The following is a 14,323-nucleotide window of genomic DNA, read 5'->3' on the forward strand; positions in this document are numbered from 1 at the left end:
CTGGCAAAGATGGAGAAGAAAACTCGCCTCTGAAGAGTGTTGTACAACCACCTAATATATGGATCCTGGAGAGTAGCACGCACGCATGTTGTGTGCCCGTCATGGTAGCAACAGCACACAACAACTGCCTCACACCAATTAGACATCATTACATGATCCCCCCGAGGTGTGTTTCCCAGTAAAGTGAGACGCTGCTGTGCTGTGCCTTCAGCCCGGCTTCATTTGCTGTTGAAAGACACAAATGGCCTTCTGTAAGGTTTCTGAAAACAGCCTTGAGTGCAGCTGCTCTAAGAGGAGAAAAAGGTAGAAAAGAAAAAAATGCCCTTCAAACAAGAACGGGCGCCAACGTTGAAGGAGACCATTTGTCTTTGTGCAGGTGCATTTGTGTGCGTCTCTCAGGACTGATAGTGAAGCTTGGCAGGTTTGTAGAACTAGAACACCACACACACACACACATTAAAACTAGACTGTCTGAGCATCGGATACACATGTTTAAAATATGACTTCAAACATTTTTTATATATTCAAACGTCTTTTTATAATCAAAAATATCATCCAAGCATTTACAGTGTATTACAACAAATGATTCTATGCACCAGCCTTTACAGAAAATGAAGAAATATATCCATTTTTAGATCTATTTTACAAACCAGGAAGGGCAAAAAGAGAAGAGCGGGAGGCCGGAGGGTTCGGAGGTTTGAGTGTTCAGTTAGACCCTGATAAGCCTCCTCGGCTCCGGTAGTCTGGGCTGCTCACACTGACACCGTACAGAGCCAACTGCAGGCTCAGAAAGCACTGCACCCTGCCCGTGTGGGCCATTACTACATAATAATCCAGTGGCTGTGGGAGTCGGCGGTCTTCTGTAACTCCTGGAGAGTCGTTATGTCTAAAAATACACAGAGTTCAAGCTCATGAAGATTTCTGCCACCGCGGTTTTGGTGTCAACATTCACGTAACCATGAAAATGCTGCGTTTTTTTTACATCTCTGCCACCTACGGACTCCCTGAAATGCTGTTACATTCCCTCCTCATCTTGAGATCTGTGCTCAGTCTTCCGTGTCCCTGTACAGTCAGGTACAGTCCACCGTCTCTGATGTTTGTGGGCTTTATACTGTGTCTTTCGCGTCTTTACAGTGTCCCCGTGTTTTGTCTCGTGTCTTCCATGTCCCAGGAGCGTCAGCGGGCAGGTTCTACGTGCTCTTGATGCCCTGGAAGCCGCAGAAGTTCCAGCGTTTCTCCAGACTGGCTCCGACGCCGGTCAGCTCCTGTCTGAAGGTGCAGGGCAGCCGAGAAAGAAGAGCCTCCACCTCACCGGTGTTAATCTGAGGACGGACACACACACACACACACACACACACACACGTCAGACCAGCATTAGACAAAGAACAAAGTAATACACATCAAGTCATTCTCGATCCATCTTCAAGAGATTAGAACAAATAATTCTTGTACTTTGTATGAATGCCAATCAGAACACGGCTCTGGTCTGCAGAGAGTCACCAGTGACTTGGCTGTCGATGCAGCGTTTCATTTCAATTTTCTGTTCATCCTCCAATCTTGTTTTTTGACAGGATGAACCACGGTGTTTTAATGGACCTTTGAAGAACTTTGTTGGCCTTCGTGATGTGAATCTTGAACTCCAGCTACTGGCTGTCTGCTACACTCAACAGATCACCTCTGCAGCCATCTCCTGTTATCAGATATACCTCTGTGATCCAGACTAGCCCAAATGTTTAGTCAATATCAAAATGTGAGGCCTTCCAACTTAAAACAATGTCTGCATGTTAAAGGAACAGTGTGTAGGATTTAGGGCGGATTGGAGCATAATATTCATAACAGCGTTTACATAAGTGCATAATCGTGTTTTTGTTAGCTTTGAAATGAGATTAGGTTTATATCTACTGTACATACGGAGCGGGTCCTTTTCACAGAGTCCACCATGTTGCACCGCCATGTTTCTACAGTAGCCCGGAATGTCCAAACCTAACGCTGGATCTAGAAAGAGCCTTTTGCCATCGTATTTCACCGAGAAAGGGAGGAGTGAGCGAAGGGCTATTCAGTTGGATGCAATCTGCAACCTCACCACTAGATGCCACTAAATCGTACACATTGCTGCTTTAAGATGAGGCGTGCTATTTTAAATGCTGTCTTCTTGCTTAGTCACAAATGTTTTTTTGTTGCCGTGACAAGAATGCCTGTTCATTTATTTTTTTGCCAAGTCAACCGATGAGTTATCTCTGGACATTGCTCATCCATCCAAACTTTATTCTTTTACACACAACACCTCCTCTCTACTCTCACTCGCACCCCGACTGCAAATAATCATAGTGCAACTAAGTTTATAGCGACAGTGTGACGGCATAGCTGCCACCTGACTAAGCGTAATCTGGCTCACACCACTCGGGTGGGCCGAGGATCATCAGTCAACTGACATCCTGAGTTGACGTTGCCAAAAATCCAGTGTAGGAGCTGCTGTAGGCGACCCACACTGTCATGCATTAATAACTGGGTTGTTGGAGCCCGGTGCTGATGTCGGGACGCATTAAGGCCCATCACGGAGATAGGACTGGTGTGACATCACAGACAATGGAGCTGTGCGTGGAGCCGGTAGATAAGCAGAGAGGATCGGGCTTGTTGTTGGAGACTCTAGTCAGTGAAATTGACAAAACTCTGTGGGCTGCTTGATGTGTGTAGCGGAGAGTCGATGTGAGAACAACAGATGCACGAGCAAACTCATACGCACACAGACAGACAAGAGTGGGCGTACGATCTCTCACACACACAAGTGTATCAACACATGAATGCACAGACACACTAGAGAAAAAAAACAAACCAAAAGGCATGAGAGGAGACGGCCACTCTATTCTTTGCATGTGTGAGAATGAGTCAGGGTGGTGATGAGCTGCTACGGAGAACACTCATTTCTTGGGGCAACCTTGTGGACGTAGACACAAAGTTTTTTGACAGATTAATTCATTCTTGAGAAGTTTAAGTGGCTTGAAATTTGACGGTTTCAGCGCGGATGTTTAGTGTGTCTTCTGTCTGGCCGGTGACCGCGACTGTAAAAGGAGCGGTGACATCTGACCATTTTTTTTTTCTGAAGGTCTCCTTGTCGAGGACAGGAGCAAAAAATAAAATAAAAAAGGCCATTAATCTCAGTGTTACCGTTTGGAGGTGACATTGAGGCTTGGCCTTTTGAAAAGCCTCGTGTGAGTGGCGGTGAAGAGCGATAATACGTCCAGAAAGACGGGGATGAAATGTCCGCGCTTCGGCCAGACAGAATGGAAACTAAGGACGGTGTTTGGCTTCGAGTGTCAGAATGAAGGATCTACTTTTAATATGTTCCACCGTCAGGGGAAATCACACAACAAGCCACATATGGCCGGACATATAGCTACGACATTTCAGGAGAGAAAAGTGAGAGAGAAACCTTCTCCGGAATTTAACTTCCACAAAACAAAGCGTTCTACTTGCCTAATTGAGATGTCTAATTGTCTCTGATGCCGTTTGTGAAAGTGTTTTTCTGTGACTGACTCAAATTGTTCTTTTTCTCTATGAATGCACTCAGGTCTAGGGATGAGGTTTGATACCCTTTCACCAAATTACAATCCAGTATCGGATCCATTCATCAAATAAGAGTCCTTTGTCTGAACACCTTTTCCTGGCTGAGAAGGCAGCAACACAACAGTTTGTAGCGTTTATCTTATGAACGTTCACAGCTGCAGCCGTCAGTTCTTTACTACTGACTCCAAACACTGAAGGGTAAATTGGTGCAAGGTTATCCGCCAGATCATTTCTCCAGAGAATAGTTGCCTCTCAGTCAACTGGCAAACGCACAGCGGTGTTAAGAAATGACTTTTCACTCACAAACAATCTTTGGCTGAATACAGACACCAGCTGCAGAGCGCATATTAACCAGAGAACAGCCAGACTTTTATTATTCTAGCCATTACAGAATTATCTCTATTCATCTGCAGCTGATGTAATCTACCACAGGTGTCATTTTAACCAGTGGCAGTCCGGTAAAAGAAGGCTACTACTTTATGTTTTCCGGGGCTTTTTGCTAATAAGAAAGGTTTGATAAGAGATGTGTTAGCGCTGGAGCTTAACAGACCTGGGTATTAGCTGAACCCATCCCTAATCAGGCCTCTCTCACAAATAAAATATTAATCTCAAAGAGATTACCACAAAAAAGGTACACAATCTCCATCCAGCCAATCCTACTCTGACTGCTAAAAGGGATACTTTGACATTTTGGCAGAGAGTTAGATGATAATATCAATACTGCTCTCCAAAATATCAAACCACTCCTTTTAAGTGCACCTTAAGACGTCTCCTCCAAATGCATCCGCTTCAATGGAAATGGCTGAAAAAGCATTAGCGAGCCCTTCTAATGCCCCGAGGGGCCGTGTCTCTTGTACACAGCAGGCCTCTGGCACACAGTAAGCCCATATGTCAGCCCTGTATGGGGGGCTGACACAGAGTCAGTATGGGTGTATCTGGTCCACAGGGACACCGAGGGCAGGCTCTGCTAATCTACGCCAGAGTCTTGATTCATGCGTGCCGCTTACCTTGGTGTCCAAACGCTGCAGGTAGGAACAGATGTACTCGATGCTGGCTCCAAACGGATGGACGTGCAGGAACGTCGAAATGATCCCTGAAGGAGGAACAAAGGAGTCATTGAAACATGATTTAAAGCAGAGACGCATCACAAACCCCCAATTTCTGTCGCCTGTCAAAAATGGACAAACGAATGTTGCCGCTGCTCTCCGTCTGACGGAGTCCCGGTGCTGTTAAGAGCCTCTTGTATATTGTGGCTCCAGATTACAGGGAGTGTTTAATGACAGCTTTGGTGCCGTCGACTCTCATCAAAAGCCGTACTCTCCCCCAGCTCAAACAAACCATCTGCTATCGGCTCATAGACAGGGCCGGGAGAGAGATAATCCTCCACCTCTGCTTACTAACCACCTACAGAGCAGCGGGGGACCAGCAGTGGAATCAACACACAAACAGTGTTAAAGTCACGGAGCGACACGAGGACAACAAAACAGCAAACACTTGAGACTTTTTAAAGAGGAAATTACTACTTCAAGGCTTCAGTTTTGCCACCCGCAGGAGGTAAGTCGAAAGTCGAACACAAACAACGTGCTAGCCTGAATCTGATCTACTGACAATGACTGAGAGTCTAATGGTCCAATTCAGATACAACGCCAAGTAGATCTCATGTTGATTTATTTGCATAAAATTGCCCACTGGAGTGGTTTGACTGTCTGTGTTCAAAGAGCCAATGAACATGTTCTCCAACTACTCGTACAGGCGTTTGCTGTGACTACATGCACCCACTCCCTGTGTGCAGACTGACAGAATATGAGTGAGTGTCAGAGCTCACATTAAGACTCAGATTCATGATCAATACATATTCAAATGAGATGATCATTCAAGCACTTTTAAAAGTCAACAGAAACTCAAATTGCTCCCTCTTTTCTTTGCGCCACATTTCCTCCGTTGGGTCTGCCAACTCAGGATAAAGGCAAACTGTGACCATCAGATGTTTCTGAATCTGATGGGAATCCAAAGCTTATGCTTTACATTGTCATGCAAATGTGCATCTCAACAGTAGCAGAAGAGATTTCAACTTAAATTGCACCAGCAAGAGCAAATCTCTCGAGTATTTCTACTGAATCTTTATGCATTCGTGCTTCACGCTGTATCTGAAGGCACCACAAGAATGTCCGCTTTCACACCTGCTGCCAGTTTTCAACAATGCCACGGTAATCTGCTCAAGTGCCCTTACCAAAGCTGAGCCGTAAGCCCCTTCTGACCCCCGTTCCTCAACCATTCTGTGAATATCGTATTATCTTAGCCCCTTCAAACACCCATCAAGTACGATGCCTGTAGCTCCAGAAAACAACCAATAACCCCGTGCCGGATTGCTTCCCGCCCCCAGGCTGTGTCAATTACTTTATGGTACTTTTATATAACACAGATTCATTTAGCAATATGCAGCCACCTACAGGCCTCTGTGTACTGGAAGTGAGCGGGGCTTGAGGCCGTGTCCAACAATTTGCAACAGACCATTTTAGAATAATGCTCACTTTACACAGAGATTGCTCAGGTGTGCAAGTGACTGAATGTGAGCGGGGGTTGGTCCCTCACTCTGAAGTTCTCTTTCTTCACTCTACAGACTGCTTTCACACACGGAGTGGTCGCCGCCATTGTTTTCATAACGGCAGATGTGCGGCCGTGGCTGGCGGCAGCCGCAGGACGGAAGAGGGAGGGAAACCATACAGGAGCAGATTTTACTGTATCAGAGTTCCCTGAATGATACACCTCTTTAAAATCAGAGTATCTGGCCTGGGACAATACACAATGATTAAGCTGCTAGGAAGCAATACGACCCATTAATATAGGAGACGCTGTGGTGTTCAGACCGGTGGGATCAAAAGGTAGCCGGGAGACGCCGCTAACCTGCTCCCGCCAATTCAAAATGGAGGCAACCGCCCGCTGTCTGAAAGCACCGTCCTCAATTCTCTGAGAGATGAGAGAGAGAGATGCCTGGAGGCAGCTAGAACAGCAGGGTGGCCATTTGAAGCCGGGATAAACACTTTAGCCATGCTCAGATGATTGGATGGACCATGTAGCTGGTTTAAAGCACACTGAGGCTGAGAAGGTGCTTATCGTTTCAGGTTTTTCGACATCATTTTGAGATTCATATTGTGCCTATGCGTAGTTTATTATTGAACAAATGTGCAATTAATCAAATCCCTACAAACCGAGTGCCACAGAAAACCTGCATCGCTACAAATGCTTAACAACAATAACATGTACCTACGACTACGGGGCAGTTCATAGGGGAACTACAATTACCGACTCGCGGGTGTAAGCCACCGCCAACCAGTCAAATTGCGGTTGACATCTATGTCATCCCAAAATGCCACCTCTGTATCTTTTTATCCTATTAGACATTTATGGGAAATGAATTATATAATACATAATTAGCATATTCATTCTCGAGTTATGGCGAACAACAGTGACCTTTGACCACCAAATTGTAATCGGTTCATCCTTGTGTCCAGGTGGACGTTTGGGCCAAATTTGAAGAAATTCCCAAAACAGCATTTACACCTAAGTGGTATTAGCGATGCAAGACTCATATCTGTGTCAGCGTACCAACGAGCAGAGCCTCCCTCTCGGAGTGGACAGGACTCGGTGGGTTCCTCTCTGTGGGGCCTTCCTTCTCCTGACTGCAGGACACCACGGTGGAAACAGTGGCTTCCTGCGCACACACACACACACACACACACACACGCATGGTTAGGACAGTTACGTTAAAAGGAATCTGCTTCCAGCCACTGTTTGACTGTGGCTGACGAGAAGTAAACAAGCTTAAACTTGAGCCGATGCATGGCACGCAGTAAACAGACAGACATGAATGAGAATGAAAACATCAGGAAGTTTCACGACCAACACATTAATACGGCGAGACAATGAAGACGAGGATAATGAGGCGAGGGAGAATTTTTTTGCCAGCAGCTATATTTCTGATAGAGGGATGAAATGCATGTCACACACACACACACACACACAAACAAAAGAAGGATGAGTGGAAGAAGAACAAATAGAGAGAGAGAGACTTGGAAAGGAAATGATCAAGCTGTTTGTTTCAGATCTGACAGGTGGCAGAAAAATGGCGGAGGAATAACGGAAGAGTTTGTTGTCCTACATGGTATTGTGTGTGTGTGTACTATTTCCACTTATGGTGCGAGATGCCTGGTGGCCCTTTTCCGTTTCTAATCTATCCACAACACTCACAACACTGTGTGGGTGTGGGGACATATGCACAAGTGCGAGCCATTTTGACTTTATGAGTTCTGTATTTCCTCGCCCAGTTGTGTCCGGGTGATTTATTCAATGACACATGCGAGCTGCAGTGAACTGGATTGGCCCTTAATGATCTGTCATGTCACTGGCAGAGGTTAGTGAGAGTGTCAGAGGCGGAATAAGAAGAAGAAGAAGGGAGAATGAGGACACAAAGCAATATGTGGAGAGGAGTGGGAGAGGGCTCAACCTTTTCCCACTTACGCTGGTATGATTAACGCTCTCCTCGCTGCCTCCGTCGTCTTCCTTCGACGTCTCCAGCTGCAGCGCATTAGAGACATATGAGGAAAAAAAAAACACAGAGGAAAAAAAAAAAGCTGAGTGCTAATGTCAGACTGACGAGGGCGAGAGCATAGCACGGTGAGGAAACAAACACAGGCATCGTCTATTTTTAGAATAATGTCCAGAAATGCGCTGACTTTGAACAAACGAGAAAAACAAGAGACGCTCAACTACATTTGGATATAATTAACGTGAGCTATTAATTTTGCAGAAATGAAAGACTTTGTGGGGTTCGGACTTCCTGGGAATATATTGGTGCAGAGATAATTACTCCATTGTTCCATCAGACCAGTGCTGACAACCTTTATGTTTGGAGGAACGCCCACAGCCCTGCACAGTGGGCTCCAGTTCCCCTTCCCTGTGCCTCCTCAACAGACGGGACGTCTCTTTGATCTACTGCCTTTACACAACGATCAAGAGTGACGGAAAGCTACGTTTCTGATCCACTTCTTGATCCATGTCGCTGTTCGGCTCGATTGCTCACTTTCACACTTTCATTTGCAACATCTGGTATTAAGATTATTGGTTATTCTGATAATTATTATATCACAAAATCATAATTTCTATTTGATTACATCAGCGTAGATACTCTTCATTCTTTTCAAATACCACAAGTAAATGTACAAGTACTCCTGGTTGGTAATCACAGGATTATCAACATTAAATGTATTGAGTCACCGTTTCAGAAAAGCCAAACAGTCTCTGGTTCCAGCTTCTTAAACACAAGTATTTTCTCTGTTTTATACCATTTGAATTGAGTATCTTTAGGTTTTGGACTGTTCTTTGGACAAAACAAGCAATTTTAAGAGGACACCGTCTGTGGCTCTGGGGAAATACGATGAGCATCTTTCAGTATTTTCTGACATTTTATAGACTCCACATGAACATCAGTTCACTTGTTGGAGTACTCAGCTTGTGCCGGCTGTATAATGTCCTCTGTAGCTCTGAAGGGAGCTTTCGAAAGTACTGACAGAACAGCTTTGATCATAATAGTAATAAGGTTAACGGCCTCAATGACCTGCACTGGTGTCAATCCAGTAATGTGTGGTGACAGAAGGGACTGTGAAGGATAACCGATGGCATGAAGAGATCTCTTCAACATGACAAATAACACAAAACGACGGCTTATCTTCAGAGAAACCCTCACCCAAAAATTGATTTCTCTTTCCCCCTTTAATGAGACTGCCTCTCATGATTCATGTTTGCCCACATGCAGGAATTTAATTAGCATATTTTCCTCCGAGCTCGCAGTCGTGGCGACACATTTCTAATCAAACTCATCACCATTAACGGGCTATTGACAACTCTGGTTGATGTGAGTGAAGAGACGCTTCAGCAAATTACAAATTCAGCTCTGCGTCACACGAAAACCTGCAGTACATTTGAAAGCCCACAGACAGCACATAGAGCCCCGCGTGGATTGAGATCCTCTCCTTCGTATTGTTATTATCCAATTTAATAGGCGGTTGAACCTGAGGCTCATCTCAATGGCAGCCCTTCCTCTCATTACACCGGGCCAGAAGGAACATTCACAAGCATTAGCACTTGAATCCTGGGAATATGGAACAACACCTGAAACATTTGTAAACACGACACGCCTTACAGAGAAAACAGGCCCTTGAAAGCTGAAATTGTTTAATAAGACTGTAGATCACGCTGCATTGTATTTAGCAACAGCTCGCCTCTAATCAATTTCAGATGGAGCATTGTCAGGGGGAAAAAACATGCCACGATGTAAGCAACACGTTCAATCAAATGACAAATGGGATGTTGGGATGGATGACTAATGCAGCAGGAGTGGCTCTAACAGATGATGTGTCCGTGTGTAACAGCTCTGTGACGGCACCAGTGGTGTACATCTTTGCAGTGTCTTCTGTCATACCTCCCCGTGTGGGGATCTCACTAATACCGCGTGTACGTATCGATCACGTGATATCTTGGCCGGAGCCGATGTAGCCCACAGGACAAGATGTTCGGGAATCAGAGAGGAATGTGATTTGGGTTGCTGGTCGTCAATGTCACGTGAAATCTCAGCGGCAAGACAAATATGGCAGCGATTTGACTGCGGTCAACCATGCTCGATGTGTCGCTGGTTGAGAAATGAATGGATGTCTTCTGGTTGTTTTTATGTGGTTGCACTGAAAACAGAGGAGTAGACCAACAACAAAAGGAAGGAGCCAACATTTTTAGTTTGTATGTAATAATGGAGGGGTTTGTAATAGACAATGTATTTTTTAGATACTTAAAAAGGATGCGAGACTACTTTATATACATTATTTTCTGTTACTGTGTGTATTTGACATGTTTTGTATTATTTGTACTTTTGTAATGGAAATTCCAGTGACAGCAGGCTGTTTTTCTTACTCCTCCACCGGGCACTTCTTACTAATGGATAGGTTGGCATTTTCCCACTCACATGCCCATATTTTTATTCCGGTCATCAAAAAAATTGCTTCCTAACATGCAAACGATACCAAGTGATGAGGGACGAAATAGTTCTGCACATGTACGTGTTACAAAGTGTATCTGAAGGTAAATTGAGGCTTCAGCAGTTAAACAAGTGAAGTTATTATCTTTCAAAGTATTTTTAATACAGAATTCCCTCTTTTTGTTTTCAGTTTTCCTTCACCAGAGGAGCCACAGTAACACTAAAAGAGAACTTCATACTCAAACGACTAACTTTGGAAGCTACTTATTGATTTAACATAAACTGTTAAAGGGATAGTTTGGATCTTTTGAAGTGCGGTTGTATGAGGTACTTATCCATAGTCAGAGGATTAATTACTTCAGTTTGGGAAGCAAGCAGGAGTACCGCTATGTTAGAGCCACGGTGAGCCATCAAGTTGCATGTTTTCAACACCTCAAATCCCAAATGTATGATTTCATTTTCCTGCCAACGTACTAATAGATTAATTAACTCATCGGTTCAGCACTAAAGACATACAGTAGTGTAATTTATTACCTTTATGAGACACTGTTATGAACTGTCTGTGAAGGTTTTTCACACAACAAACTTTGAAGAACAGGGAAAAAAAACAACGTAAGTACACACAAAGGACCTCAAATAGTCCTTCAGATGATTATTGATGTTTTCTATGAGAGGAATTATGCACAATAACCAGAGCAAAGTAAAGGGAAATCATTTTACTCGACTTAAAACGTGAAAGCTGCATCATAAACATTTTTGGAGGGAAATTAGAAACGAAACAGTCGATTAGACTCTGTGTTAAAGAAGAATGAAATAGGCTCCCTGGGAGGAAAATGGGAATCCAGAACATTGAAGTTAGAAAGCGTCTGTCTCACTGCGGTAGGTCTTTTCTCTCAGTGTTAATATCATACAGATCTCACCCAAAATAGCTACTTTGGGATATCTGATGAGCTTTGAAATAAGTTTTTAACTAGTTCAAGTTATTGAGTCGTTTCCTCGACCCAAAACTCCACATTACCACGATCACATCATGTCCTTTTGTTTATCGAGGATTTATTCCTCCAATATCTTTAACGCGTGGAAACTAATTTATTTCTTATTAAAGTGCAAATTAGATCATTCAAGACACTTTCAAGCAAAGAGAGTAACCCAGAAATGAACTTTCATATATATATATATATATTAAAAAAAGGAAACATGGTAGATTCTTCCCCTCGCTTCATTCTCAGGAAGCCCAGCTGTGTAATGTGTGTTTTCTGTCAGACTGACCTGCATCGCGTGTGTGTTTTGCAGGTTCTGGAGTCCTTCCTTCAGGTTCAGGACTTGGTTGTTCAGCTGCTGTTTGTCCTCCGAACTCTTCTCCAGATCTGCATCCCGCTGTTTTAATTCTTCCCTCATTTTTAAGAGTTGCTGCAAAAACAAAGGGAAGAACAGTAAGCCACTAACGCTACGGTGAGCTAACTAACCGTGAGAATACTAACCTACTAAAAGAGGAACAATCTGCCATTTGTTTTATTAATATTTGGCATGTAATCCCTACACCGGTAATTACAACTTCAGCTCAAAACAAAAAAGCAATTAGACACCGACGTGAATTTATATCTTCAATAAACATTTACTAAAGAGAAAACAGTTGTAAATTGTCTTATTCTATTCGGTTCCAATGGGTCCAAGAGGAATAATTTGCCAAATCGTTTGCTTGTAATACACGAAAGAATCCCTCATTACACACAGATGAAAAACATGGTGAGAGAAGTAGCGCTCATTGGGGTTTTATCCTTGCTTTGGGGTGACGCAGGAACTGGTGTTTAGACAAAGCTTTGATAGCCAATTTATCTGCTGAACGCAGATGGAAAGATTCCCCTCCTGCCGTGTTCATGTCAACAAAACAAGGGTCTTTGAGGCACGGGGGGGGGGGGGGACATTGAGTGCCTTTGTGAGACTCGCACTATAAGCCACAAGCGAGGGAACAGGTTGCCAGCGCACGCTGATAATATTTCATTGCAATTTATGTGTCTGCGTGAAGCAACATGTGTGGACCCCGGAAAGGAGAGGTATCCGATTTCAGTGTCCAGTTCATTTAATCCGTTCCCCTAATCTTTTCATAAACACACCACGAGACGTAAGCTGCAAAGGTAATTACTCTCTGTAAGCAGACATGAACAGCAGGGCATTAACGGATTCTCTTCTTAACATGAATCGATCATACTTTCCATTACCTGCGACAGCTAGCTAAGTGTGGACACTTGACAAATGCCAGAATGAGTCAATTTAGTAGTTCTTCGGTACTTAACGGTTGGATTAAAGGTCGTTCTTTAGAAAGTGGAAAGGTTGCATCATAAAGATTCAGTAGGGAATAAAACAAGGTCACCAAAATCACACGATCTTCCTCAGCAGATGTTTGCAGAGCAGACGTGAAACTGCAGATGTTCAAATATTCATTCTTTCCCTTTTCAAGGAAATATAGTCGGTGATGGATTTTCTTTCCTCCTCCATCTGCTCCATCAAGATCATGTGAAATGAGTGAAAGCTCCAGAAGATTGTTTCCCAGTTCAAGAAGGAACTTTGAACCACAGCTTAAGATGTTGATGAAGAGCAAACTGTGCAGTCACTACATTTTATAAAATAACAAAACACAATAAATGTGTCCAAGTGATATATCGTAATGCTGAGTGGCTTCTCTCCTTTCATGCGTTACGATATATTTATGTTTTATTTCTAATTTATTGAAATGTGTATATGCATCTTGAACTGTCTTCTTTCATTATGCAATTTCTTTTTGAGTGATAATGATTTGATCTACCCTTACTTGCTTCCTGATATTTTTATGAATTAATGAATTGACATTGAATGCCTGTCTCTGCCTTCTATTCTTCTATCCCTGACAGAGTCTCACACAGAGCAAGATGTATCTTATGATTATATAAACCAATGAACCGTAATACCAACCACTGAGAGGGGTTTCATTTGGGAATGGAAGACTGAAGAACCACATTTAGAAGTAAGCATACAGTACATACTGTACTGAATGGTATTCGAGGCACATTCTCAAAGAGAAATCCACTCCATTTCATGATATTTCTTTGAATAAATGGTTTGAAATTGTTTTAATAGCCTTGGGTTTTGTGCGCTATTCGAATCACAGCTGAAAACCCTCCAATCCCATGTAAAACCAATTCCAACGGCGAATAAGCTTTCCGTTAACCAGAGTAAACCTGGAAAGATAATTATTTTAGCAGCTCTTCAGAAAAGACAAACAGCTGCTGCAGACAGCTGTACTTCTCTACTTGTTCCCGCACTGCACTCACTTTTAAAGTGCAGGGCCGTGAATAAATCACCGTCGTCTTGCATCGAAAACGGGTTAATGGGTTAACCTGAGAGACCTTGTTCTTGAAAACATCCAGGTGCTTAACAGTTAGGAATAGAAGATTAAACCTATTGTTGGACGGACGATTGGAAAAGAAACGCGCGCATGTGTAGATACCTTCTGCATGCCTTGCAGAGCCTGCTGCAGGAAGCTGAGCTGCTGAGAGTGCGTGTTGTCCTCCTCACTGCCGATTGGTTGGTTCTTGCCTTGCTCCTGTTTGAGCAGCTCCACCTCGTTCCTGTAGGCGTCCAGCTGGCAGCGCAGCGAGTCGTTCTCCTCCTTTAAGGCTTCTGCTTGGGAAACAGCTACAGGGAACAGAATGGAATATGGTGTTTATCGTGTAAAACACTGCCACGGTTGACTGGCTC

At 43.6% G+C, this 14,323-nt stretch overlaps 1 protein-coding gene across 5 annotated transcripts in view; it reads right to left on the reverse strand.

The window, feature by feature from the left end:
- Nucleotides 1-522: 522 nt before the first annotated feature.
- enox2 (ecto-NOX disulfide-thiol exchanger 2) overlaps nt 523-14,323 on the reverse strand; it is a 143,565-nt gene continuing 129,764 nt past the window's right edge. For all 5 annotated transcript variants that reach the window (XM_079167066.1, XM_079167065.1, XM_079167069.1 and 2 more), the window contains 6 exons: nt 14,073-14,260; nt 11,858-11,998; nt 8,083-8,139; nt 7,171-7,276; nt 4,572-4,657; nt 523-1,322 (listed from right to left, as the gene is read on the reverse strand). In XM_079167066.1, the coding sequence (XP_079023192.1) occupies nt 1,191-1,322; nt 4,572-4,657; nt 7,171-7,276; nt 8,083-8,139; nt 11,858-11,998; nt 14,073-14,260 (710 nt within the window). In that variant the 3' untranslated portion in view covers nt 523-1,190. The remainder of the gene's footprint in view (nt 1,323-4,571; nt 4,658-7,170; nt 7,277-8,082; nt 8,140-11,857; nt 11,999-14,072; nt 14,261-14,323) is intronic.

The sequence above is a fragment of the Pholis gunnellus genome, assembly GCF_910591455.1.
Source record: "Pholis gunnellus genome assembly, chromosome: 10".
Taxonomy (NCBI): domain Eukaryota; kingdom Metazoa; phylum Chordata; class Actinopteri; order Perciformes; family Pholidae; genus Pholis; species Pholis gunnellus.